The 27,895-nt window shown below is 35.1% G+C and overlaps 1 protein-coding gene across 2 annotated transcripts in view; it reads left to right on the top strand.

Annotated features, from left to right (window-relative positions):
- ZDHHC21 (zinc finger DHHC-type palmitoyltransferase 21) overlaps positions 1–26,724 on the top strand; it is a 33,810-nt gene extending 7,086 nt beyond the window's left edge. For both annotated transcript variants that reach the window (XM_058044492.1, XM_058044493.1), the window contains exons 4-9: positions 37–135; positions 2,860–2,971; positions 3,900–4,038; positions 11,746–11,862; positions 24,208–24,251; positions 24,745–26,724. In XM_058044492.1, coding sequence (XP_057900475.1) covers positions 37–135; positions 2,860–2,971; positions 3,900–4,038; positions 11,746–11,862; positions 24,208–24,251; positions 24,745–24,877 — 644 coding nt within the window. In that variant the 3' untranslated portion in view covers positions 24,878–26,724. The remainder of the gene's footprint in view (positions 1–36; positions 136–2,859; positions 2,972–3,899; positions 4,039–11,745; positions 11,863–24,207; positions 24,252–24,744) is intronic.
- The last annotated feature ends 1,171 nt before the right edge of the window (positions 26,725–27,895 follow it).

Genomic DNA, 27,895 nt, shown 5'->3' on the forward strand with positions numbered 1-27,895 from the left:
TGAAAAAGTCTAACAAATGCTTATTTATTTTTTTAGGTTATTACTTCTGCTCATTGTTTTGTATAGCTTCATTATTTAGAGCCTCAGTAGCAGATCCAGGAAAACTACCTGAAAATCCAGAAATACCAATTACAGGTACATTAACTTGATTCTACATAATTGAATGAAAGTTATTTTAATAGCCTCAAAATAATTAGGAATAAATTTGTGTTTGTGAGACTTATTGGAAACCATGATCTGTCCTTGCTGAATAAAGTTACTATGTCACTGTTTTAAAGTTGTAAATTTCTAGCACTTTTCCTTGTGTAGTTTCAAAACTTCTTTTTCTTAAACTTGTATTCTACCAGAAATTCTACCATTCTTCAGTTATGTAGGACCTTCTGCTAGAAAATTTTTCCACAGGCAGATTTTTTTTGCATTCTAGACATTCAAACATTATGCGTATACTACTAACTTGATAATATTTAATGAAAAATGTTTATAGATAGCTAGCTATTTTAATTCTATATCTTTGGTCTTAGTAAATTTATATGATGTTGAAAATGGTGTTGCAAGGTAGTCCTATGCTGGTTTTTACCTGTGTATTTTTTGCTGGTTTTTTTCCAGAGTCTTATGATTGTATGAGCTGTTAAAAAACCTAAACCATGGTGCTAGTTAGACTGCATTTGTATAAAGTAGTGACTTAAACTTTCTGTCCTTGCAAATTTATCCCACAATTCCTGTATGGTATCCAGTGCTTCAGAAGTTGGAGGAAATTTAAAACCTTAATGATTCTCCACAGAAAAGTACAGTATTTTTATGAACTGTTGGGAGCTACTATCTAATGCATAGAGCTTTTACTTAGGAGTTTAGAATGGAGTAGGGCTGTTAAACGGCATGAGCTTTGTCACATTAACAGGTAACACTTCATGAATGAAGAAAATGTGTCCCATCCAGTGAGGCTGAATGCTTCAGTCTTGTCTTCAGATATGGTGAATGCCCAGAATAAAATTTTGTTCTCTTTTCCTGATGTTACTGAAAATCTAGGATGATGTGTTTGGAGACATGATCTTTTTAGCCTTAGTGCTGATGATATGATGTGCATGAAGTAGACAGTTTATTGTAGAAAGGAGTGTATCTCCCTGGGATTCAGATGTGTCACCACTAATTGCAAAAAATCTCATCCCAGTGTTCTTTCTGCTTCTGGCAGCTGATCCTTTGATCCAGTAAAACATCAGGTGTTTCAGACTTGGGTTCTGGAGTCAGCAGTTTTGCTGCAGGGGGAGCAACATGGATTTTGCAACCTGAATGGAGAATGGAGATCCTCGCTAGTTACAGACAGTTACATTTACTGGAGTTTTCATTTACTATCAAAGTACCAGGAGCAGTGAAAATTCCCTTTGTACACAAAGAGCTTTTTCTAATGTAAGGTGTCTCTTTGCATAGATCCCCAAACTTTGGATGCTCCATTCAGTCCATACAGCAGTCATACTTAATAAGTCTTCCGAAGGTGAAATGTTTAGGCTAGGTCATGACTTTGATATTTTGATTTGGCGCCTGATATATCAGGGTATTGTACTTTTGGAGGTAGTGCTACAATTTTCTGGTGTGCGCTAGGCTGACAGGAGGATACATTTTTACACAGTGTAAATTGTGTTAAAAATGAGTTGGGGTGTTTCTGAACTCTTCTGGTATCTACCCTATTAGTGAGTGACACCTTTGTGACACTGGATTTATGCAAACAGATTGTAAATCAGTTTCCATCTGTCATTATTACTTGGTTAATGATCTCAGATATTGGGTTTCTTTACTTCCAGTGTCCAACTGTTATTTTGCAAGCAAGAAAGACCAGATTAGAGCTGCCTGGAGGTGTCTCAGAAGTGCTAAATATAACTTTATTTTGTTTACATTGGGACAGTGTTTTACAGTATAAAATTTCAGAATGTCCTACTGTAAATATGAAGCTTTTTTTCCCTTTTTTTCCCTCTGTCCCTGAGATATGAGAAATTTTTGTGCCTCAAAAAAGATTGTTTAGGTAGAAACAATTTGAACAGTCAAAGTATTTCTGTCATCCACCTGTTTTCCTTAAAGACAGAAAATATATGCTTTTGTGACTGGAAGTATTTCAGTGTTAATCTTATTGTTTCCCATGTGAAGATGAAATTTTTGAACATATAATTTGAATTCTGCTTTTCAAAGAATTCCTCTAATTTGAATGGTGCATTTGAGATAAATAATAGCCAAGCTGAGCAATCGTACTCCTGGTAGCTTCAGCTACTCAGTATCTCTCGATATTAGCTTTTAAAGAATCTCACATCAGTAATTTAAAAATATTATATATTTGTATATACAACCCTAATCTCAATCTCTTTCTTTGCATGTCTTATATGTAAAATTGCATGTGGTGATATGCATGTTATTAAAATGCTTTGAGATGGAAGATGCTCCTGAAGCGTTCACTGTGTGTCATCTTTTAGTTAGCTAGCAGAAGCAGTATTTCCTCAGGGGGTACTGGAACAGCAGTGAGATTGTATCCTGATTGTGTCTAGCAGATAATTTTTTTCACAGTAGAAATGTAAGGAAATAATTGAGTTAGTCTTCCTTGTCTGAGTAACAGGTTTGTTCTGTAATACTTACTTTGTAGAAATTTATAGGAAGAGAGGGAATTTTGGAGATGGAAACTGGCATGGAGTAGCAGTAATATCTTCCAGTTTAATTAAGGTCACAGTGGGAAAAAGCTTTTTATGTGGTGCTTATCCTTCTCAGATCATAGTAAGATTTGTTTTTTTAATTAGAGTTACAAACATACAGATTTATTATGAGTACGCATTGATTAACTGAGTTTAAATCTCTCTAATGTGTCTTTACATTTTCACCTAGAGCGAGAGCATTGGGAGTTATGTAACAAGTGCAATATGATGAGACCAAAGCGTTCACACCATTGCAGTCGCTGTGGACATTGTGTGAGGAGGATGGATCACCACTGTCCATGGTAAAATCAGGACATTTCTTCTAATTATCTACTGTTTTAGTGAATCATTCTGAAATTTGTGGTCTTGACTGCTGCTCATTTTTCCTGTGTTTTTCCCCGTAGTGCTTAATCATTTAGACATATAAAGCAAGGAAGTAATACATTTGAACTTTCCTATACCTACCAGTAAAAATCAGAGTAAGTGAAAATAAACATTTTTGAAAGAAGTTCTGAGTTATAATTTTTACAAGACAAACTGCAGAGTACAGAAATGATGCCAGGATTCTCTTACATTGGTTTAGCCATTTTTCAAACTACCTTTTTTTGTCAAGTTTTTCTACTTCAGAGACTACTACTAGTATAGTGCTTTTGTCACTCTGGTTTAGCTTGTTGTCTGTGCCAATGCTCGTATGAATTTGCATCCATGTAACTTTTGATCTTGTACTTAATACAGATAGAATCCTTGTGTTTCCTTTACACTTTTCATGTTGGAATATGCAGGAGTTTCTGAGTATGGATGCCTTTATTGTCTTCTGTGCCTTTGGTTCATTTTTAAGTCATATTTCTTTGTTACTGGGTTAGCCTGTGATCACATTTATTTTAAAACATTTGTTTGTGTTTTTGCACTCTTGTAGTTTACAACCTCTGAAATGTATTGAGTAGCAGAAGATAAGACATATTACTGTGAAATTTCACTGAGTTTCAAAAAATAATTTTATTACTAGATTTTTACTTCAAGTTGCAGCAGTATCTTTGCTATATAAAATTACAGAGAACTGTGTCTCCTGTTCTAAGCAGTGATCTCAGTAGTGCAATCTATGCTTTAAGTTGTGGTGCAAGGGATCCAGTAGTTTGCTCCTTAAGAAATCATAAAGTTTTCTATTCACAGTATCATAACTTTAGTATTTGTATTTCTGTTTTTATATATGCATGCTTTGTTTCTCTACAGGATTAATAATTGTGTTGGTGAAGACAATCACTGGCTGTTTTTGCAGCTGTGTTTCTACACCCAGATCCTTAGTTCCTATACACTGATACTTGACTTCTGCCATTACTACTACTTTTTGCCTCTGAAAAAAGAAAACTGGGTAAGAACCTGTTTTCTCTGTGAAGGGAACAAGTAGTATTGCAATGTAGTTTGTGTTGGCTTTTAGTTACCGCACATTTTTGGTAGCTCAGTTTCACTCTTAGTGAAGAGAGTTCAACTAGCTGTATGTTATTAAGTAAGCAAACTGATTTACAGTAAGTAACAAAATATTTTTATGAAAGGGCATATGAGTTCTTTGTGTTAAAAGCACAACATTAGTTCTCTTAGGAATATAGGAAAGGAGGGAAGAACCAATTAGCTTTCTTTGGAAGTGATTATCAGTACTGGAAAGAGTTAAGGTAACTACTTTAGATGTATTAAATTTTCCTTTTACTTTTTCCAAAGTAGATTTATGCAGAATATATAGCTATCCTAATATCATGTTTTAAATAGCTGATACTGCTTTTTTAAGAAAGAAGAACACGTGATCATTCTGCTAGGGGAAAAATATACATTGGTTTTGTAGCAGTATTTTCTGTTGCTTTGAAAAGGTTGTGTGGGTTCAGGGAGAATTAACTTTGGTTTGTTTCATGTGGTCTAACCAACTGGAGTAGAGTAAAAAATCAAGGACTTCCTTCCCCTATGAAACTTACATTGTAGAGCTGCTATCTGGTGCTCATTTATGCCTATTATCTGTAGTATTCAGAATATTGAAGACGGTTGCTTGAAATTTGCTCAGTGCTTGAAAGTTCTTTCTTTATAAGAAAACTGTTATACTATCTTGCTTATGAAGAACCATAAGAACTTAAAGCTTAAATCTGAAATGAACTTTGTATTTGTAGTGGACTATAACAAATACAAGTACACGAAGGAGAAAAACCTAGAAAACAAGTTTAAAACATTTTCAAAATTAGGTAATGTTCCAAATGTCATATGAGAATAAGATTATCTCAGATATTACACTCTAAATTTTGGTGAGATTTTTTCCAAATACTGAAGTGCAGAAGATTTTTAAATTCTGTGTCGATGTGACACCCCAGCATGCTCTCTGCTGGCGATGTCATACTCATCTTTCCAGGCTACTGGAACCTGACCCTTCACTGTGGGTAAGGCACAAAAAAAAATTTCCATTTTTTTGAACAACTAAAGTTTGTCATATGATTTTGTATTCCATGTTATATGAGAATTTCACTTTGTGAAAAATTCTGCTTCTGGAAAAAGATGCGACATAGTCTTCCAAGCTTCTTACTTGTTCCTGTGTCAGTCTGAACTGGGTGTGATGTTCCCATAAAAGTGTATGTGAAGATGATGTGGTAAAGGAGAGCTGAAAGTGTAGGAAGACTGTATTACTTGGTTAATCCAAAACTGATAAAAGTGCTATATTCAAATTCATAAATACCAAGTTTTTATTATGTATAACGTTCCAAAGTTGAGGATTTTTGTAACTCGTTCTTGAAATAAATTGTATTCTAAAGGAATTTAATTATTTTTTCCATCTACATCAATACTTCCATTTAAATCATTAAAGGGATTTTAGAAATATGGAACAGAAAATAATTTGCTGTCTGCTTGGAGCACCTTTCCATAGGCACTGAAACAGACTTGTTGGCCTCTAATAGTATAATGTCATGATAGGGTATTTCCTTTTTATTGTGAATATTCCCTGAATGCATTGTTTCCTGTAATTACCCTGTATTAGGTAACATGCCAAAGTTCTGTCTGTTAGCCTTGCTTTTTAAAAGTAGTGTGAAAAGTAACCAAATTATTTGATTGAGGGTGGTCTGTGCAAGAGAGGGAAATGGAAATCATGTTTGCTTCAGATACTTTACAATACCTAAGGAGGTGATGATAAATAATTATTAATAATGACAGTTCAAAAAACAAGTGTGAATATGTATACAACTTGTACTTGCCGGTATTTGAAGTTGTTTGGAGAGAGGCCTAATTTTAATGCTCCTGCTCCTTTGACAGGTGACAGGTTAGAAGGCAGAACACATGCAACAATTATTTTAACCCATTGTAATGTGTTTCCCTGAAGAGGGGCTCAGGTTCTTGTATTTGGCTGCCTAAGTTTACAGAGAGCTGTGGAAGAAATTGCTTACTTTGCTCTCTTTTGTTACTTATGTGAACACTTCAAATGGCACTCTTCCTTTTACAAAGTGGATCTGTGCTATAGTATACAGTATTCTGTGCCCCAGAGAGGAAAAATATGTTTATACAATATAGAAAAACAGTAGACACAGCAGGTCTGGGCTGTTAAGACCTTTGTTAAGTATAGTGTAACACTAAATAGTATTTAGCTTTCTCAGTTTTTCAGCTGTAGAATAGGAGAGCACACAGCGAAGTAGAGAAAACTGAAATAGTTGTCATGCTTAGTCAACATATCTGCCTGGAAAACAACACCAGAGCTCCATGAGGCAGTTTTTTTTTAAGTGCTGCTGAGGATGTGATGCTGTATAGATTTGTGCCATGGAATAATTAGTCAGAACTATGTCTTTTTGACACCAAAGGAACAGGACTGGTGAAAAGATAGGCTTAGTAGTAGTTAGGGTTTTAGGCAAGCATTCAGCAAGATTCTTTTTATCTCCTTTGTATCAATTAAAGCTGAGATACCACAGCATTCCAGAGAGCGCCGTACCTTCAGCCTTTCACAAAAGCACAGTTCTTTGTTGAAATTTTGGCTGTAACTGGGAGCTTACATTTTCTGAATTTGCAGGGGCTAGTGTTTAGAACAGATTCAAAGAACTGGATGATTTTTTTTTTCCAAAAAGCCATCTGGAATAAGCTTATTCTTGCTCATTAAAATACTTGTGAATTTTTTGGCAGTGTGCCTTCATCTACATTTTTATTCTTCAGATATAAAGTAGTACAAAACACAGAAGTTGTAGAATTAAAATTGCTTTTAGTGTTGTTGTGAAATGATAATTTTATTACAGTACTGATTAAGGCATTATGCAAATTTGGCCAGCATGTTAGTAGCTCTTTCCTAATTCGAATTTGTGGATTTTTTTTAAAGGGTCAAGAAAGAAAACCCCAAAAATTTTAAATTAACTGTTCTGAGTTAAGGGTGGAAGCTCTAAAGGTAATGGAGGAAGCTGTTTCTGTAGAGATGCAATCTTTCAGCTTCACCTCTTACTGCAGAAAATTGCTTCATAGTAGTCTTAGTTCTTGTAACATACACTGCCAGAAATTTAGGTTATGGTTGTTACCTCTGTTTGTCCAGTAGGAGGAGTGCAATTACTGCTAGAAATAAAGGAGATGATAGTTAAATTGATTATGTGGGGTGATAGCTCAAGACAAAATATATTGTTCAAATAAAATCAGCATATTAGTTCTTCTGCAGGCATTGGTGATTTGCAGAGATTAACACAGGAATATTCTTACATCTTCATGAAAAAAATGTCAGGAAGTCTGTATATTTTAGGAAGTAGTCGGTCTTCTGAATAGTGAGATGAGAAGAATAAATACTAGACTTACCACTACATAGTTGCTCTCTCCATGGCTGTGCTGGCACAGATTCTAGATACAGCTGGTCAAATTGCAAAAGTAAATGCTTTTGGCAGTATATTTTACCTTATTTATAGAAGGCTTTTAATATTTTAAGCAAAAGGAATTCTGCTGATACATTCTGTTTGCTAGAAATTTTGCTACAATAATTGTCATAGCCAAACCTCTTAACATATAAAAACCTGGGCCCCTTTGCTCTGATTTAGTTTTATTTTGTTCCTGTTTCTGCAATTACAAATCATTGTCTTTGCTTTGGAAAAGGATTTTTTGCAGTAATATTAATAGTATGCATTGACTAATATTAATGAAAATCTGGAAATATGTATCATCCAAAGTCCATTTATACTGTAAAGAGAGTCTAAAGGAAACTTTTTCTCTTTTTAAAAATGAAAAACAACAAAATTTTTCTTCTCAGCATTCTGCAAAACCAACCCAACCCTGCTGTCCTTCACTATAGTTGTAAGAACAGTACATGAATATTGAATTAAATCCTTCCTCTTTCTTTCTACAAAACCTGCAGTCTATATTTTTTAGTTTGCTTTCTGGAAAGCCTGGCTTTCTTTTGTATTATGCACTATTTTTGTGATACCCAAGTTGATAGACTGACTTCATTTACCACTGAGCACAGACAACCAGGTTATCATGTGTTACACAAAATATTGTTCACAAAGAAAAAGAGGGCTTTTTATGTATTTTCTTGTATATTAATCTCTGTGTGTGTCATATTTCAGTAAAGAATAAAGATTGAATAAATTAATCTTCCATTGTAAATGAAAAATTATGAAGATGATCTCTTCTGGAACAGATACGATAGTCCTGTGTTGCCTGCCAAAAGCTCTGTCCTCAGGACAGTATGCTGCTTTAAAGGAACTATAAATCCTTGAAAACAGTAACAGTAATGCACATAGCAGGGACTTGTTATATGTTTTTAAAGGTTTTTTTGTTGTTATTGTTGGTAGGGGACAAAGAGAGTTGAATTTGGAAGTGATGGACTACAATCTAGGTTTTTGACCTCTCTCCTGTATGATAGCATAAAGCCATGGTAGCTGTTGTTCTAGTCAGTGGTAGCATTGATTCTAGGGGTCATCTATAGTGGTTGATGCTCACAAATGAAGATGAGGCATGTTTTCTGCTGTGGGGTTGAGGAAGTCCCTTGTTTATCTGTCCCAGAGACTTTCTGTAGACTGTTTTGGTATTGTCTGTTGAGATAAAGATACCAGGTCTTGTGGTTTGTGTCCATTTTTCAACATAATCCTATAAACCTACACATGTTTTGTGACAAGTTCTTATTGTTCACATTTCTGTGCATTTTTATGGGTAACTAAGAATCCTTGCAGTTTTACTGGATGGATAGAAGTAGCAGCTAAATGGAATTTAGAAACCTTTGGAACAGGCAGCAGCCAATGGGGAGTGCTGTGTGGTGTGGTGTAGGAGAAGTAGAAAGGCAGTGGCAGCAACCCATGTGAACATGAAGTTTTGGCAAACCACTTAGGCTGTGGAGCTGACATAAAGAAGATTAGAAAGAGGCTATGTGAAGGAAAGCTCTCATGTTGTTAAGAATATGCTTTTAGCATCTTTGCCAAGGCCATATATGACAGCCAGCCTGGCGCAATGTGGAAAAAAGCTGCTGTGGAGCAAAACCCTGTTGTGCTATGATAGTTGAATGTTCATGCACTGGTGATGTCAGCTATCTGTGTGTATGCTTGATGGCTCAGCCTGTACAGTTCTTTCTGTTAGCAGAAGTAGCCTGCACCGCAAACTCCAAAATCACCCTAAGTCAGTACTCACACTGCACTGATATTGGTGAATACTGTTGAACAAGAGGATCTGTTCAAAACACATTGAAAGAGGGATTGGTTGATTATTGACTAGTTTTGATTAGTTATAGTTTTGATTGGCTTTCTCATCTGAAAAAGAGTTACTGTCTAAGTTTTAAAAAGGGATAATAAAACCAACTTGCATTGAGTTTTCATACAAAGCTGCAGCATCCTGACTACATTATTATTAGTACTATTATTTTTTAAATGGTCTTTTCTTCTGTTTTCATGGAGGTAAATATTTCTGTTCCCAGGTAGAATTGTGTAAATCATTCTATTATTAAAGTCTGATTACCAAAAAGCTCAGTTACTGCATATACTTTGGTTTTCTGTAGAAAAATGTTGTCTTGTCTGTAGAGATTTGAGTGCCCAGTATTGATTTCCAGTTCATAATTGCTTAGGAATTAATTTGCTAGGGATGTGGAAGAAGAGAGAGGGCCTATGGGAGGATTGTAGGAGTATGGAAGGGAATGCAGGGATACAACAAGGAAAGGCAAGGCCCGTTGGAATGAAGTCTGTTGAGGGATATCAAGGACCACAAGAAAAGCATCTACAAGTATATCAGCAACAAAACAAGGATTAGAAAGATCCCCACCAATGTGGAGATGCTGCTGAATTTAGATGGGTAACCTGGTGACAGAAGACACAAAGAGGGCAAAGTGAATTACTGCTTTGCCTCAGACTTCACTGCTGTGGCCATCCTTCAGGAATCCCAGACCCTGAAGGCAAGAGATGAAGGTTGGAGAAAAGAATACTTGCCCTTGGCCACTGAAGGTTTGTTTAGAGATTGGCTAGGCAGACAAAACCACAAATCCATGGGCCTGATGGGTTGCACACACAGGTGCTGAGGGAGCTGACAGATGTTGTTGCTAAGCCCACTCTGCATCTTCTTTGAAAAATAATGAAGAAGTACAACTAGTAAAAGTTGTGTCTTACCTTGCTTTTCTTTAAAGCTTTCATTAGCTAATGGAAAGAGAAGTAAAGAATAGTGTGACTGCTTTTATTTTGAGTTGATTTATCTTTGAATTAACTCATTCAATGAGTAAGAAGCATTAAAAGAAATGGAAATTAGTCTATTTTCTACAGCAGCAAGAAAGGCCAGTATAAACAAGTGAGGGGAGAGGAGATGAACCATTACCATAGTTCAGAAATTACTGTTGGGGATTGTTTTTTGGTTTTGCTGCTTAACTAGTGCTTTCTGCTTGTTCATTAAATACTGACTTTCTTCACAGCTTTAGTAGGCAGTTTAAACTTTTTTCCTGGGTGTATATTTTGAATCTTCATGGAAATTACTTAAATGAAAAATTAGATTTTTTCTTTTTGCTAAACATAGATTTTTTTCTATTTTTTCTTTTTGCTAAACATTAACTGTTCTCTGTATAATGAAAACCCAGTATCCCTCTTCCTCAAGTTCTAGTGGTTGAACATAAACGGGGGGGGGGGGGTGTTTTTTTGGTTGGTTAGGGGTTTTTTTTGTTTTGTTTCATTTTTTCGTTCAGTTCTCTTCTATATTCTGGTTGTAATATAAAGTTCACTTGAAAGGGTTTAATACTTTCCTGCCATGATCTAACTTCTGTAAAAAAACGATGTGTATATTCGAACAACAGCTCTGAGAACATAAATATAACTTAAAAGTAAGAGAATGGGGTCTGAAATCACAGTACACCTAATGCCATGTAAAAATGTTCTTCTGTGATAAAAATAAGGTGCTCTATCCTTTGAAGATATTACATAACATTCTGTAATACTTTTTATATTTTTTGCTGGTTGAGAATAGACTTTCCAACGCAGCTGATTGGATACATCCATATTTCTGTGTGCCCTGAAGCATCTGTACTGTTCATCCTTATCCAGAGTCGCAGCAATCCAACTCTAGGCCAAAATTTAAAAGTTGGAGATAAGTTTATGTTGGATAATAGATAGCACCACAGTAAGAACCATCTGGTAGGGGGTAGTTGGACTTTATGGGTACAATCTTCAAATGTCAATCTTGGAATGTTTGTTTTCTTTCAGAAGAGGTGATGTAAAAGTGAAATGAGCTGTGCCTGGTAGCCAAGTTATAATAAACCAGACCATTTAACAGGAGTAGTTTTCCTGTATTATATGGCTTGTTTGTAGTAGTTTGGCACAGTTTGAGACGGAAGATTCAGAAATAATCCGTTTGAGCTTGATCTATTTCCAAAACCTTTACTACTTGAAGGAATTTTTTTAACAGTCTGGCAACATAAACCCCCAACTGTTAACATGTATAAAGAAAATATTACTGGTTTCTGCTTTTATAACATAAATAGACCAATGATGTGTGATGTAGCTCAGAATCCAATATTTGCCTTCAGCTTTAAGGCTTTGAGAACACCTCTTACAGCTTATTTCCGCTTGGTTCAAAGACTTTAATTAATTTGTAACTAAATTAAAGTCTCTCTCTTCTTTTTGTCTTGTTCTAGGATGTGTTTGTATTTAGACATGAACTTGCTCTCCTAAGAATATCTGCCTTCATGGGTCTAATAATATTAGGTGGAATAAGTCGACTCTTTTACACTCAGCTAATGGGTATTTTCACTGTAAGTATCTAATTTGAGAAGTATATGTTAGTTTTATTTTCAGTACAATTAGTCAAAGCAGAAGTGTCTAATAATATCACTTCAGTCAGTTTCGTGATTTGTATTAGTAAAATGGACTCATACCTTGTCCTGGAATTGCACAGTGTACAAGATATGTAGTTGATTCTTGTTTTTATTTTAAACTCTTGTGTAGCCTGGTCAAAATTTATGTGACAGTGAGGCCAACTGATAAAATCAAATTTTGAGAACAGAACAGCATCTTTGTTAAGTATTTTGATAAATATGCTTATGTTCATCTCTTTATTTGCTAAACTCTGCAATGTAATCGTGCTGTTTACAGTCCAGGTGGGTATTCTGCATTTAGATATACAGAAAAAAATACCCTCTGCATGGAAAAATTTTTCAGTTAAGTGAATTTGATAACGTAATAAATACTTGCAAGAAACACCCTTTATTTGGCATAACATCCTGTTCTGTACATTAGAAGTTAATAGCTGTCAGCAAATTTTTGAAGTTGTCTTGAGAATCCATACAAATATTTAAAATATTGTTCAACATGACAGAAAGAGTACATTAGTTACATTAGTTACATATACATGTTGAAAGAGTCTGATATGGCCTGCTGAACTTTTTTTAAAGGCAGTAATGTACAACACGGCAGCATATTTTCGGCTACAACTGTTGGAGATCTGCCTGAGATTTTACTTTGGAATGTTACTTATGAAGGTTTGCATAGCATTAACTTTTGTAGGTCCATAATGGAAAACTTCCCAACTGTATGGTGTAATTCTTTTGTATTGAATAAAGGAAAAAAGCCTACAGTGTAGTTTTAAATTATGTTAGATAAAGCAATAATACTGCTTTTTGGTTTTACTGTATCACTTTTACATATTTACTGCCTTTTGCTTTTTCTGTCATGGTAGTTACACTGTCTATTATTATTACCATTATTACTGTCTATTATTATTACTGTTCCCCAACTACTCTACCATAATGTGTTTTACACATGCTCTCAACCCCAGCTCAGCAGATTGACCTTTGTGCACCTTTACTGTGTGCCTGATTTCTGTTCCGGGGTCTTGCTGACAGGTTTTCTCTTCCCTGTTTAAATGTTGCCTTTATGTCTGCATTATCTAGGGCTGGGATGTTTTCCTATACCACCTCTAAGGTGGCTGTCTAGCTGATGTGGTTAATTCTGCTCACCAGTAACAGGTGAGACAGAGACAAATACTTAGTGAGCCTAATTGTTAGGTACTGAAATATGGATGTTGTTTTAGTTTCTGTTAAGTGGATATATGTATGAAAAGGATCAAAAAACTCATCTGATCAGACTGCACTAAACCACAGATAGGATACAGAGGAAAACAAGAAAACCAGACCCTAAGTTTATAATTTTGTTCTGTGTGCTGCCAGAAGCTGGACTAAATTTTAGCAGTGACCATCAGCACCCATTCAGGTACTATTACTGGATGTGAAATATGACCTCTCAGACTGAACGTGTTTCTGTCAGATATACCTGAAACCTGGGCTGTTTCTGTTCTGACACAGGATACTAACTGCACTGCCACTGTAACAGGCATGAATGCCCGGTTGTAACTTTGCTGTCCTGAGCCTTAACACTTTCAGGCCTCTGTCGCCACTGCACTCTATAAACTGCTGTAGTCTTTTTTTCTCTGTCTGTTTTACATACCATGAAGTACATCCTATTCACTTACAGAGTTGGCAGCTACACTGGACTCGGTGTGGGGTATAGCATTTTTACCTCCAGTTTTTCTGCTGAAATCATAACTGTTGAGGTGCAGTATGTCTGGATAGTTTTTTCTGTTGTCTTTGCTGAGCTTTGTGAAATAACCATGCTACAGTAATTGTGGATGTGGATGGTCTATGAGAGGCAGATGGTAAAAAGTACAGATCTTCATTAGGGCCTCTTATTGCACCCTACCTGTTGCCCCAAAAGCAGAAGGGCTATTGTCACATGGACAAGTTTTCAGGCTTGGTGGGATTGCTGGGGAAGTAGAAATCCATTACTGGTGTATCTCCAATATTAATTCATTCACACTATGTGGATGCTGTTGCATTGACTCATTGAAGAATGTAGGTCATGTAGTCCAACCCCCCCTCAGAGCATTTCATACCAGCAGCGCAATTGTCTTCTCCCTTTTCATTCCTTTCTTTGCAAATACAGAATTAGGAAGAATAAGTAATACAGTTGTTTTGAGGAACTCTGCTTGGCAACAATTAGTCAGACTTCAAACAAACAAAGCAAGTCCGTTTGGTGCGGTTGTGATTAGTCTACAAGTAGTGTAAGAACTGAAATGAGCTGTATATTAAATGTGGAATTTGTGATGAAATTAACTTACTATAAGGTATAGATTAAAACTTGATAGCAGAACCCAATCATGAAAGTGTAATATGAAGAAAAGCACCTTGAAACAAACTTAAGGTGCTTGAAGGCATGGATATGCAGTTAAAGCATTCACGTCATATGAATTGCTCCATGGCTGTTCTTGAAAGCATTAATTTTAGTGATTGCTAAAGCTGCCTAGAGATGTGTGCAAGCGACAAGAACATGGACCTTCTGATACAGGCAAAGCAATTCTTGTACTTGTATGGGAGAGCAGGTAATACACATTTTTGTAGTTCATGCTCTTGTGCCTCCTTTTTGCAGTTTAACATGTACCAAGATTAATTCCGCAACTCCTGGAAAAAAAAAAACTGGTTTTAAATAGTAGAGACAGTAAGTGTTGTAGCTCTGTGATCTAAACTTTGGTGGGTGCAAACTGCTGCTGAACAAGTCCAGCAGGTTCATTGGTGTTTAACATTACAAGTGCTGCAGAAATTTTTGGAAAAAAAACAAATCTAAGATTAATCAAACTTTAACTCTTCTGTAACAAGACTGCCTGCTTTTCCAGAAGGTAAACTTGCTTGACCATCATTACATAAATTTCCAGAAATGAAGTCAATATCTGTTGATATTGGTAATATCTATTTCAAGATGCTTGGAAAAAATGTGCTCTCTGGTAAGAATGAAAACTTTGTAAGCTGTGTACTAAAATTTGTCTCTTACAGGGAGAATGTTCCTGAGGCTGTAGTGCTTGATAAGGTGATTAATAGACTAAGTAACCTACCATGCAGTAATTTCTCTGAGTACATTTGCCACCACTGTGATTGTGGTATCACTGTTAGGGTATCATTAGCACAAGGCTATTCATAACTCATTTGGAGGTCCAAGAAGCCAAAGAGCAAAGGAGGTGACTTCCTACAATGAGAGAAGAACAGCTGGTTGGCAAAAACTGTCCTTAGAGGAACTTTTGACATGAATTGTTCTGATGAAGAGGAGAGCAGCTGAGGTGGCCTCTGCATACAGGATTAGTGCTTTCTCCCTAGAAACTAGCATATGTGAAACACACTTCTGTCAGAAGGGGCACATGGCTCTTCTCGTCTTCCTTCCCCAGTTGCTTTCTCTGAGCTTTATTTGCCTCTAATTTTGTTATCATCCTGAACTTTGATACTTCTTCTAGTATGAACTTTACATTACTGTTGGGGAAGTTTTATTTGGATACTTTTGAAATAGAGGTATCTAGGTTCTCTCTAATTCATAAGCCTCTGAAATAGGGAGAAATTTAAAATCCTAGTTTAGAAACTCTAGGATTCTTAAGAAGATACTCCTCTTAAAATCTCATCAACAATTAGTATTTTTACTTAAAATTATTCAAGTTTTTACAGAACTGGATGGAAAAAATTGGTTTCACCCATGAATTAAAACACCGTCAAAGGTAATTTCCAAAATGATTATGCATTTATGTTGAAGGCCTGCCTGTCTCTAGTGCTTGTTACTTCCTTTACCACTCCTCTGTTTCCTCTCATTTCTTGTAGAGCAATTTAGAATGTTATATTCCGAGCCTGTGTTCTTACATTCTCAGACACCCTGATTTTTAAATGGCATTCTTTGAAAAGTAGAAGCAAACTTTTGAGTAAAACAGAAAAACATACCGGAAAGTGTGAGTTGCACCTTACAAGGGTGCAACTCTTTTACTCTCCTATAGAAAGTAACAATTTTAAAGATTATTGTTACTCTTTACTTCAGGGCCTCCTTTAGCTGCTTGTACTTCGGATTAGTCTTTGGCCGGAATCACTACAGGTAACAAAATAGCTGCAGTATAGACACTTAAAGCTCCATGAAGGTAGAGGTATGGGTTTTTATTGGTGCTTTGTCGTAAGTCATAGAAGTATGATTTATAGGTAAATTATCAATTTGTTTTAAAGTGATAATTTTTACTAATATATAATAAAGTTTTACTAATATAATAATAAAGTTTTAAAATCTTCTGGGGAAAAAAAATACAAGACAATCTGTCTTGTGCAACAGTTGCTTGCACGTATTAATGACATTGTATTAAAGTGACAAAACCAAAGTTTATCTAAATTTTGCACTAAAATTTTATCTAAGTATTTTGCACTTAAGCTAGAAGAAAGTGTTAGAAGGATGTATTTGTGTTACTAATTTTTATTTCCATTTGATTTTTTTTATGTTGTTACATGAAATAATACAATTTATTGGGAAGCTAAATCAAATAGTACCCAGAAACTTGCTTGCTTTCTCAAAACATATTTTCTTGACATGTGTTTTTCAAGGATTTTTCTCTTATTTTTATATGTAACCAATGTTTTTTTATCTCGAAAGCCCCCATAACATGCCTATTTATTCATAGGAAAAGGCATTAATTCACCAAGGGAAAAAAGTGTGTTTTATCCACTCCAGATTGTTTCTGATGTATGGTTGTTGAAGGTATAGAGCTCTTTTAAAAAGAGTGCTTTGATTCAGTCTTTTTAAAAAAGGTGGAATGCCCGGGATGCTCGTGTGTATATTAATAGAAGATTAGCCCTGGCTTTTGCATTTCTCTCACTCATGTTCCATTATGGTTTTAAGAAATTTTTTCTCTGTGTCTTTCATGTTAAGAGTTAAATGATGATAAGCCCAGTTTTTCTGTTTATACTGCAGGATTCTTCTGTTGATTATGTATGATCTACAAGGCATTACTACAAAACATGTAAAAAATGACATGGCATACTGTTTTTTAAACAATGGCTTTTCTGATTATTTCGATATTTGTTCCTATCTAGTGAGGTTTTAAATTGCACCAGACACTGCTAAGAAGTATTCCATTTGTTGACTGCTTTTTAAAAGCTGGTACCTTTTGCATAGATGAGATTTTCTTCCTCTCAAGAACTGTGGTATTCTTTATTTTGTTGGCTGCCACCTGTCTGAAGCAATCAGCCACTTCTTTCTCTTTCTCTGTACAAAAGGAAAATCCTGTCTTCCCATGGATGGTGGAAGGTAACAGGATAATCAGTTCAACAGTGATCCTCTGATGTCATTGTGGGAGCCCTGTAAAAGCGGATTATCTGTGACCCAGATAAAATAATTAGAAATTACTTGGACACTTACAAATAACTGATCTACTAATCTCATTTCCAAAGTTAAAAAAGGCCTGTCTCTCAACATAACACTACCAGATGTTTCAGTTAAACAGCATCCCTTGCAGAGACTAATCTGAACCCTAATTTTAAAGGATTACCTTTGATTGTTTTTATCTCAAACACTAAACAGTGTTTTCATTTTTCCATATGTTGTAACAAACTATTTCTATGGAAGAAAATTCTTCCATTATGGTCCATTAAATATGATTTAATGTGATTTATGCTAGTATTGCAGAGGAAAACTTTTCATTGAAATTATTAACTTGTAATTAACTTGTTTCTCTGGGGCAGAACTTGTAATTAACTTGTTTCTCTGGGGCAGAACTATTTAATGGATAGGCCTTTATAAATTTAATAGATACCATGTGGCCTTTGTGCAAGGTAGTGGATGCATTATCATAAACTAAGTGGACAGTGTCTTTATTAATTTAATTAATGCTACCAGGGTTTCCTGTTAATTAACTGTTTGAATGGTGTCCAGTGATATGCCAGTATCCTCTTCCATCAGTACTTTCTGGATGTGGAAAAGAGAAATTTCCCTTTATTTTCTGTAGGAAGGATAGAAGGGAAAATAGTGTTTAACAGCCTGCCTGGTGTGCAGTATGGTACCTATCACATACATTTTTCCCCTTAGAAACTTTTAAAAATGTTGATACTTGCTTTTTATTGTTGCAGTGATTCTCGTTTTCACCTTAAATTAGGAAGTGTATTTTACCAGGTAGTTTTCCAATCTTTTTTACAAAGATTGTGTTTCAAAATAATGAAAATATTGCTGCATTTATTCTGTTAATAAAATCAAAGCTTTTTAATTCTTTCTGTATTTGTGTATTGTATGGTATTGATCCAATGCTCATTTAATATGCAGAGTGACAAATGATCTAGTTCTGCTGAAATGCTTTTTGTCTTTAATAATAAGTATCTTGTAATTAAAAATATTTGCAGTCATATCTTTAATCAGATAATCTATTAATTACTATTTTGATTAGTGAATACTAAGGGCTTTCCTGTTTTTTCAAACATGGCAGAAGTGTAATCAAGGAACTATTAATCCTCATAATTAAGTTTAGCATATTAAAAATTAGGATTGGTAGGGGAAATTAGGGTTTCCAGGCAATTGCATTCTTTATGTGGCTACAATATAGAGCAAAATAATTACAAGGGAAAGCAAAGCATACATAAATTATAACCCCGAAAGAGTAACTGGAAATTACTAACAGAAAATAAACTAATATTAACATTATCTGTCTTCCTTGTTATTCTTATCTCTTCCCCTTCTCCTGTCTTTACCTTTAATCCACCTATAGCTAGATCTCCTATAAGAAGACTGCATGAAGTTCTATAAATTAAATTGTCAGGAATTAGTAATGTCCTGGTCTTCGAATATGAGTTTGTTAACTGTGTAAATTCTTTTGCACCTTTACCTTATTTCTCTCAAATGGGTTTGCACTTTGTTTAGCATTTTTATTAAATGTACTCTGACATCTTTAAAGACATATTTACATAAAAATAAAATGTGGTATTTATCTATTTGCTAGTTTATTTTTTAAAAACCTGTTTTTTATGAGCTATTTAAAATGTAGGAATAAATAGAAGTGTAAGACATTCTAGGGAGAAAAAGATCACATCACTTTAAATTAGCTCACTGTATGGTCTTATGTAAATATGAACTTTTTTTAAATTAATAATTTACATTATTTTAAGGAAAAAGTGCAAGTTAGAAAATGTAATTGGATTTTAAATTGTGCAAGGAGTACAGAATATCATCAGATATGTCAGAATTATCCCTGGTTTATCACTTAAAGAAGAAGTCCTTTAGCTAATACATTTTCCTAATAGTAAAGGTAGTACCTTTAACTACTTGAAGATAAGTAACTATAAAAATATTTGAGTGTTCCAGGGGCTGAGTACATTTTGTTTACATGTTGCTTGTCAGATTTAGACATCAGACTATTAAAATGACTTCTGTGTGAAGATGATCAACAGCTATTTCTAAAATATTTTTCCCTTCTATTTTTATCATATGGTACTTGTAGGGATCAATAAATAGAACATGTTTTGTCCTGTCTCGTGTTATGCAGCTATCTGCACCAAACATGCTGTGGATTTGCAACAGCCTGAAGTTAAGAGATTTTATGGTGCCTCCATTTTAGATGGTTTCTTGTCATTGAGTCAGTATCTACTAGCCAGTAAAAAAATTATTTAACTAAATTAATTAGAACATAGAAGAGTCTAGAACTATTCCCTTAGAAGTAATAGAGTGTAGCTTTTTTTTCATTTAGTACATGAGTCTGATATAGGGGTTTAACCTTTAAATAGAACTAATAGTTCTCAGACTGAACATAGTTTTAATTGATAAAAATAACTATCTTATATGAAAAGTCTAGATTAAGGAAAGAATACTGGCCAGAAGTAAACCCAATATGTATTTAATGCCAAAATAAAAGAAAATTTATCAAATTCGATGTATTCTTTCTATGTTTAGTATTTTCTATTCTTGAGTTGCTCATCTATCAATTACATGCACACCATGAAAGGATGCTAGACAGAAGATAAAAAAAACCCTTTATATAAAGGATGTGTTGTCTTGAACTTTTAGATAAAAGCAAAGGCTGCAAATCCAGGAAGGCTTGCAAGTTTTGTTTTCTTTATGCTTCATCATACTTTTCTGCTGATTCACCTACAGTGAACATTTGAAAATAATAAAAGTATGGCATAATGCTTATATTCTACTAGTGCAAGTGTTTAAGAGAGCTGTAATGATTGCATGTCTCTTTAAGCAAACACAAAAGAAAAACTGAACCAGGGATTGTAGCTACATGCTTTGGAGTTAGTCCTGTAAGTTACAAATTGCAGTTTATACTTTGGAAAATGTGAATCAATAAGGGAAAAATATCTTTTGCGTGTGCTTTTTTCATGATGTGTTAGTTCATGATAAAACCCATCCTATAGGACAGTTGGTTAACTGGTGCATGTGATCTTTCTAATTTATATTTTTTTTTGGCAGTTGGTTATGCTAAATAGAAGCATAGATGTGAAAGGTGCACTTCTCTTTGGAGCTAATTTGGATGCATTCATTTGTGAGTGAATCTGAGGTTGGTTTGCAGAACTCTGTCAGTGCTTTTACGTACATTCCTTTCTCTCCATTCTTCTCCTTCCTTTTACATCAGTCTTAGTTGTGGCAGTAGCTTACTTAATTTAGAGTAAGCAAACTGCTCTTATGGATCTGTAGTATATCCTCAGAGTGAAAAAAACTCATATTTTTTCTCTCCTCAGAAGAATCTGAAAACTTTGCCCTTTTCCTATTCCTGTGTTTATTTCCTCTTAAGTTCTTTTTCCTGTCTCACTAAGGTGTGATTTTTTTTCCTGTAGCTGCTTTAAGATGCTTGTCATTGGGTATGTATCTCTGAATAAACAGGTGCAGGAGCAGTTTTTATTTCCATTCTGGATGATGCCTTTTGGAATCTAGATGATCCATCCTGTCAAATTAATCAGTTGTATTTGTCAATTTCATCTTGTATTCAATTTCAAATTTCAAGAAATTTTTAGAGATTACTAGGACTGCATAGATATGTGATGTTTGCTCATACCAAGTTATTTTAAACTTTTGGTTGAGTGCCAGCACTCATAAAAGGTTTTAACATTAGCATTAGCTTTGAGTCTAGAAAAAAAATCTTAGCACAGTTCTATTTGTATTAATAGTAATCCAAGCTGATAGTAGATGCAGACAGCCAAAGCCTCTTAGGCTGAACACAGTAATTCTGATGTTGCTGCAAAACCTTGGTACACATCAAATGCATAAGAGAGATGATACTCTGATTGGAAGACATTTATGAGATGTTTTAATGAGCAGACCACCTTTTCATTCAGAAGAATGGTGATTATTCTGGTCCTTTGTCTGCAAAAGAAAAAAAATTCATGTCTGAGAAAGAAGCCTTAAATAACAGGTCAAAACTCAACTGTGGTACTCTCCTTTTCCGTCATCTCCTGTCTTCAGAGGGGCTACTGACTTTCCTGGGGTGCTGTGAAGTTTCACTTTCATGTGAAAAGGTAAACTGGTTCACTCTCAAATGAAAGCAGATTTCAGATGAGCCTGTTTGGCAGCAGTGTGGGGAGAGGGCAGGTATGAGGGTGCAGGGAAGGTATTTTGTTTCTTAAGTTCAGTCACTAGTACTTGTTAAGCAGATAAACTTCAAAGCAATGTTTCTTTGCTAGTTTGAACCTTTTAAAATGTGGCTCTAAATATTTTTTCATGTTGAAAAAGTATCCAAGAAGCAAAGGACTCGCTGCTCAACCCCAGTTTCTTTGCTGTAAAGCAAAAGTAATCTGAAGTGTATGTTGCCATTTTAAGGTAAGGGGAGGGAGGAGGGAAACAGGCAGGCAATAAAAGAAGGGAAGGGAAGGAGGAAAGAAGGGAGGGAAGGGAGCAAAGGGAAGAGAGGAATGGGAAGGGAGGAAAGGAAGGAAGTTAGTTCCTGCTTTGGTTCTTTAACTTAGTTAATTTACAGTTTGGAGGGGAGCAGACCCTGAGAACCTCTCACATCTTGAGAGGTTCTCAGGGTCATGACAACATGCCATAACAACATGTAAAACTAAGTACAATCTCCAGGTTTCAATCTGTGATTTTCCCCCAAAAAATCTCAAAACCTGTATTTTAGGGAGTGGTACAAGTGTATTAATGAGTAAGCAATCTGCAGAAACACAGCAGAAAGCCATGTTTAAGATATTTGGTGATGTTACCTCTGCACCCAGAGCTGGTTTAAAGGCCCCTCTTTTGAAATGATAGAATAAATATTCCATAGCTACATGTCCATTTAGAGTCTGGAATAGCATGTTATTTTACAAAAGACCATTTGCCATTATTGCTTTCAAATATGCTAATACTATTTTGTACTATTTGATAAACAGCTTTGAGTGGACCAGAGAATAATTCCTAGAACTGAGATATTTTTGCAGTTACAAAAGGAACTATAGCATCTCATGAAAATGGTATTACCACTTTGCTGAAATGCCATGGAAGTAATCTCTTGTTTACTTAGGCCTTTTTATTCAAAAAGCCATGTCTGAATTTTTGTGGTAGGGAAAGATGATGTTTTCTCTGACAAAGGCTGAGTAAAAAGCCAGTCCAAGAAAGCAAAGTATTCCTTGGCTGTGAAGTTGCCCTAACAAGGAGAAGGACTTGGGTAATGCCACGCTAGTGGCAGGAGAGGGAAGACAGGCCTATAATGTGAGAGGAGCAGCAGTTTATCTGTGGGAATCAAAACAACAAACAGTGTTTACAGTTTTCTCCTCCAGTCCTTTCCTCCCTCACTGCTGAGTGGATGTTAAAACCCACCTAACAATGGGGCCATTGTGGTTTATGTAACCTTGGCTGGGCATGGCTTCTCTACACAGACTTCTGGGCAAGAACTTGTGCATCCTGGTGAATTGACATGAGAAAAATGAACTTCTCTCCTTTGCTGTATCAGCTGGATAGGTTGTGGACAGAATTAAGATTTTTTGCTATTTAGTGTGTGGTAAGGGATCCTGTTCCAAAACACTTAAGAGCTGGGAAGCAGAATACAAAAAGTTGGCAAGGGAGTTGGGGCCAGCCGCGTCTGGTGGAGCAGGAAATCAGCTTCCTCTATGTTATTTCCCACTCACATTCCGCCCTTCCCCCTTAAAACTTCCCCTAACTGAAAGGTAGGGGTGGAGTCCCAGCAATGCCTGCACTGAATTGCATGCAGGAACAATCAAGGAGCACAGTGTGGTTTTTAGTGCTAGGGAGTGTTTCAGATGACAATGAAGTAGCAGCCTAATTAAACCACAGCCCTTTTCTGTCTGTATGTGGTTGAGGCAATTGAGATTAGCTCTTGGTCTTATTCAAATTCTACTGTAATTTGACAGGTACATTATGTGCATGCCTGAATCAGTGAAAAATGAAGGGAAATACCAAACTACCAATAAAAAGGAGTTGAAAGAATGAAGAATATTTCAATTGATTGTGTTTTGAACTTCGCAAGTGATTTCAGGGTGTAATGAACTATGAATTTATATTGAAACTCCCTACATGATACTCACAAAGGAAGCCTTTTGGTGAAATCTGTAGTGAAAAGTGAAAAAAACCCACCATTGGTAATTTAAAAAGTTTTGTTTCGGGGTGATCTAAGCTAAAACTGATCTGTTACTTACCATGACATTTTATAATTAAAGTATGAATTTAAGTTGCTCTTATCTGCAGGATTGCCTTCACTCTGCACATTATTAGCTTTTATATTTTAAGAGAACAATTTTTATATTTGTATTTAATGATAGGAACTGTAGAAACTCATGGTATATTTTCAGTTGTGCTGTTTGTGTTATAATACTCACGAAGCTAATGATTTTAAAACTTCTGACTAGCTCCTGCTTTTCAAAATACTACATCTGTTAATGACTGCATTTTACTAGCTTTGTGGTTATCTCTGTGGGATACTCCAAGTCTGGAATGAGTGCTTGTGGAAAGTATGGCAAGAGTGGGCCTTATACACATTGCTCATAAATGTCCTGTGCATTAATTGTAATATCTGAATTAATTTTTGCTGTAATAATGCTGAAAGTTTTTGTTGGCATTCTTTGGTATTGTAGTCAAACTACACAGTATAGTTTCATATCATGCCTATAAAAATAATTTAACAGACAGACTGAGTTAAAATTTATATGTATAATCTCACATTTATTTAAAACTAATATGGCATATGTGTAATATGCATCCTAATGAACTAAAGTCAAAACAGCGTACATTAATAATTAATTCCCTGGTGTGGTTACTTGCTATCATAATGACATTTTAAAAGTTTGGAATGTAAATAAATACTTTTTCATTGTGTTATTTTTTCTCTTTAACAGGACACTACAAGTATAGAAAAAATGTCTAACTGTTGTGAAGACATGTAAGTTCTGTAAAATTCCTACATTGCTGAAATGCTAAGGGAGTAGCTCTTTGTTAAGATGATTTTGCATGGTACTGTGCGCTGTACTTCCTATCTGTAGCAGCACCTCACTAATCTTTTTAATAGTGGTTGTACACAAAATAGCTGCATGTTGTTCCCTTTCTTTCCCTACTCAAAGCCAGTGGAACTATATTTTCTTTTCAGAAGTACAGATCAAAAGATACTTTCTGCAGTGTTTTGACATACATTTCATTCATATTGAGGTCTCCTGTGCTTCAAAAGTTGCCTTTGTTTGATTGATGACACAGATAATTTCTGTTCTCCAAAGTTAAGTCTCAGCTGCGCGTCGTAATGAAATAAAAGTTGTGTTTGTGATGCTTGGACACATTTCATCAGAGTCCAGTATTGGATTCCCAGCCAGCCTACATTGTTGTAGCTGACTGAAGTGCGCTGTGGGCATGCTGTCTTTCACTAATAATGCTGTCTTCTGTAGATCGAGGCCCCAGAAGCCGTGGCAGCAGACCTTCTCAGAAGTTTTTGGCACTCACTGGAAGATCCTGTGGTTTATTCCTTTCAGGCAGCGGCAACCACTGCGAGTTCCCTACCACTTTGCCAGTCATGACTAAACAGATGGATGGTGGGCACAGATGGGTCCTCCATGCTGGAAGTGCATTACAGGTTTTATGATAATAGGACTGTGACAGTCTTCAAGTCAATTAAAATCCAGTCATAGGCATCACCGTGTGGCCCAGGCATTATTTTAGTTATGGTCTTGATTTTATTCTGAAATTAAGGCAAGTTAAACAATCAACTTCAGGCTTATTTTCTTTCAAACTAGCTTTCCGAAGAGATTCCTTTTGTCTTTGAGGTTAATACCAAAAGCAAACAATGGGAATGTAGTCTTCATCCAGTTTGATACTGGTTCTTTCTTTTTCTTCCTTTTTTTTTCCTTTTCTTTCTCCTTCTGTTTTAATTTTTGTGTCGAAAGCACTGAAGTTTACATTGGTGGTTAGCTTTCTCACTAAGTGTCTTATTCTGCCTTGAAATTTTTTTAGAGTTTTTATCAGTAGGTCAGTCTGGATAATAATAATGTCTTTTTTTCTGCTGCATATGTTTAAAATTCCATGATTCCATGAGTTATTTATGATATGCAAAAGTAATCCTGCAGCACTGCACTATAAAAGGTAACATTGAAAGCTGAAGCAGAGTACTTCCTAAGCCTTTCTCAGAGAGGTTTTGTAGAGGCACACAAATGTGTGTGTTTACATAGAGAACAGCTTACAGTTACCTTCTGGCCTAGATATGATGTTAGTGAAAAGTGTTCATGTCTTTATGTCAATGAGAGGGATTAAATATTTCAGGGTAAACTATGCAGATACTATGCATGTTTTCCCTAAATCCCAAGGATTTGAATCAGCAATAATGAACAAAGAAGTTGCATGGTGGAAATATTATAATGATTACTTTTAAAAAATATAGATGTAGTTAGTTGGCATAATGTGTCATAAAGAATAGTATATTGTCAATAAAAGTTTAAAATTTTATATTTACTTTTCTTTAGTCTTGATTAGCTGGAATTGGTCTAAGTGTTTGTATATTTAAAATAAAATTAATTAATATTTATACATATTTATAGATTTGCTATTAACACGAACATTGAAGTATATAAACACATTTAATAGGATACTATGTTAATGTTGATAGCGTATAAGTGTGGAAGTAGTTAACCAAAGAAAGCGTCTTTCAGATCTGGTAAAATGATAAATATTTCCAAAGTACTAGCTCGGTCTTCCTGTCTCTGAAAAAGTTATGTACCTGCTTTAGCTCTCCGTATCTATACAAATATTAACTTCATGATTGTGAAAACTACTATGGATTTCTAGGAGAAATTCACAACTTGGTGTTTCCAGCTATGCTGCTTACTGTGTTTTTTGAGTAGTCTAACAGGACTAGGAACCCCCTTAAACAACAGCCATGCAGCAGGACACAGTAAAAGACACAAAATCAGGATTTTATACATGTAGATTGTGCAGAAAGTAATAGTTTATTTGTGAACAGTTACTTCGAAAAAGAAGAGTAAGAATTTTCATGACTGGTGTTCGCAAAAAATTTTTAGATCAACTCTCTTAAAGTCTTAGTACAGTTAGTGCCAATCTTAGGTGTCCCTTTATTGAATTAACAGATTTTGATAATCCACTGAAAGTTCCAAGAAGTGCATCTTAAAAATCACTTGAACTTAAAACTTTTGTAAATGTCTAACATTTGATCCAACTTTACTTTTCCTGTCCTATTAAAAACAGATGCAATGTTTCCTTAATTTAAATTTAAGCCTAATGGTCAGCTATTTTCCTTTTTATTTTTCTCATGCCAGTTGTAGTGAGGTTAGGCTTTCTTTCAAGTGGTATTGACATATTGGCAGCAATATTTAAACAAAAAGAAGCTTGAGGAAATGGATTAAAAGACTGAAGCAGTGCTTGAAGCAGTGCTTGAAATTGAAAGGAATCTGGATATACATAATAAAGTAATGGCTCTATTATGTTCTTTTCCTTTCCCCCATTATTTTAGTCTCTGGAATATACAGGGAAATAATATTTAATTTTCTGTGCCAATATTTAAATGTTTCATGAGCAAAGCATAGTTTGAAGTTTTTAATGCTGTTCAGTTATCAGAGCAGTTTGCACAGTTCTGAACCTTATTCAGAAGGAGAACCAAGAATTTAACTATTTTTTGGTATATTTATCATGGGGCATATAATTGTGTGTTCTGCTTCCCAGTATTACTGTTTCAGGATGGAGTATCAGTTATACTTTCCAGCAAGTGATGTCTGTAAAAATCTTGCCTGTTTCTCAAACAAAAGTGCTAATTTCACAATTTCATGTTATCAAATGTTCCCATGTTGTTTGATTTCCTTTGAAATCTACTTTTTCTCAGTCTCCTACTCATCATAACTGATAATATTCATAATAATTGATAATATCATAATTGATAGGCATCAATTTGCAACATGATTAAGACCGCTCATTTTTGTCCCTTTTCTTTTTCTAAGTGTTTGGGGGACAAAGGGGAGAATTTGGAGAGTCTTGACATTTTAGGAGGTACTAAATTTTATTCTTTGAATGAGAGGCATCTAAAATGGTAAAAGTAATAATTTTTTTCTTAATTCAGCTGAAGTACCCTATCATGTTATTAACATTTCTCCAAGTAATGTTTCTGAAACTAATTCTCAGAATGAGTTGTTCTGTCAGGAAAAATCAGACTTTATCAACCAATTTAAAATCCTTCAGACCTTGAAATTCTTGAATCCTTTGATCCATCACTTTCTTTCCCTCCATAAGGAAAGAAAGTCTTCCTTAGAGTTCTTTCTTTTAGTAAAAACTGCAATTTCAAGGTTGATTAGTGTTTGTCATTTTTATGCATTAAAAAAAATCTTAAAGACGGTCTTACTAAATTTCATCCTAGTATAATATCCGAACAACATGTACTTTATTAAGAAAAGTGAATCTTATCTTCTGACTTGGCAATATTTGATTTCCTGAAAGGCACAAAGAGAACTTAAAGAACCAATGAACTCCTCCCTGAAAAAATTTGCAAGTAGCTGGTTTATTTACAGTGTGGGATAACTTCTGGTAGGACCGAAAATTGTT

Source organism: Melospiza georgiana, chromosome Z, assembly GCF_028018845.1.
Source record: "Melospiza georgiana isolate bMelGeo1 chromosome Z, bMelGeo1.pri, whole genome shotgun sequence".
Classification (NCBI taxonomy): domain Eukaryota; kingdom Metazoa; phylum Chordata; class Aves; order Passeriformes; family Passerellidae; genus Melospiza; species Melospiza georgiana.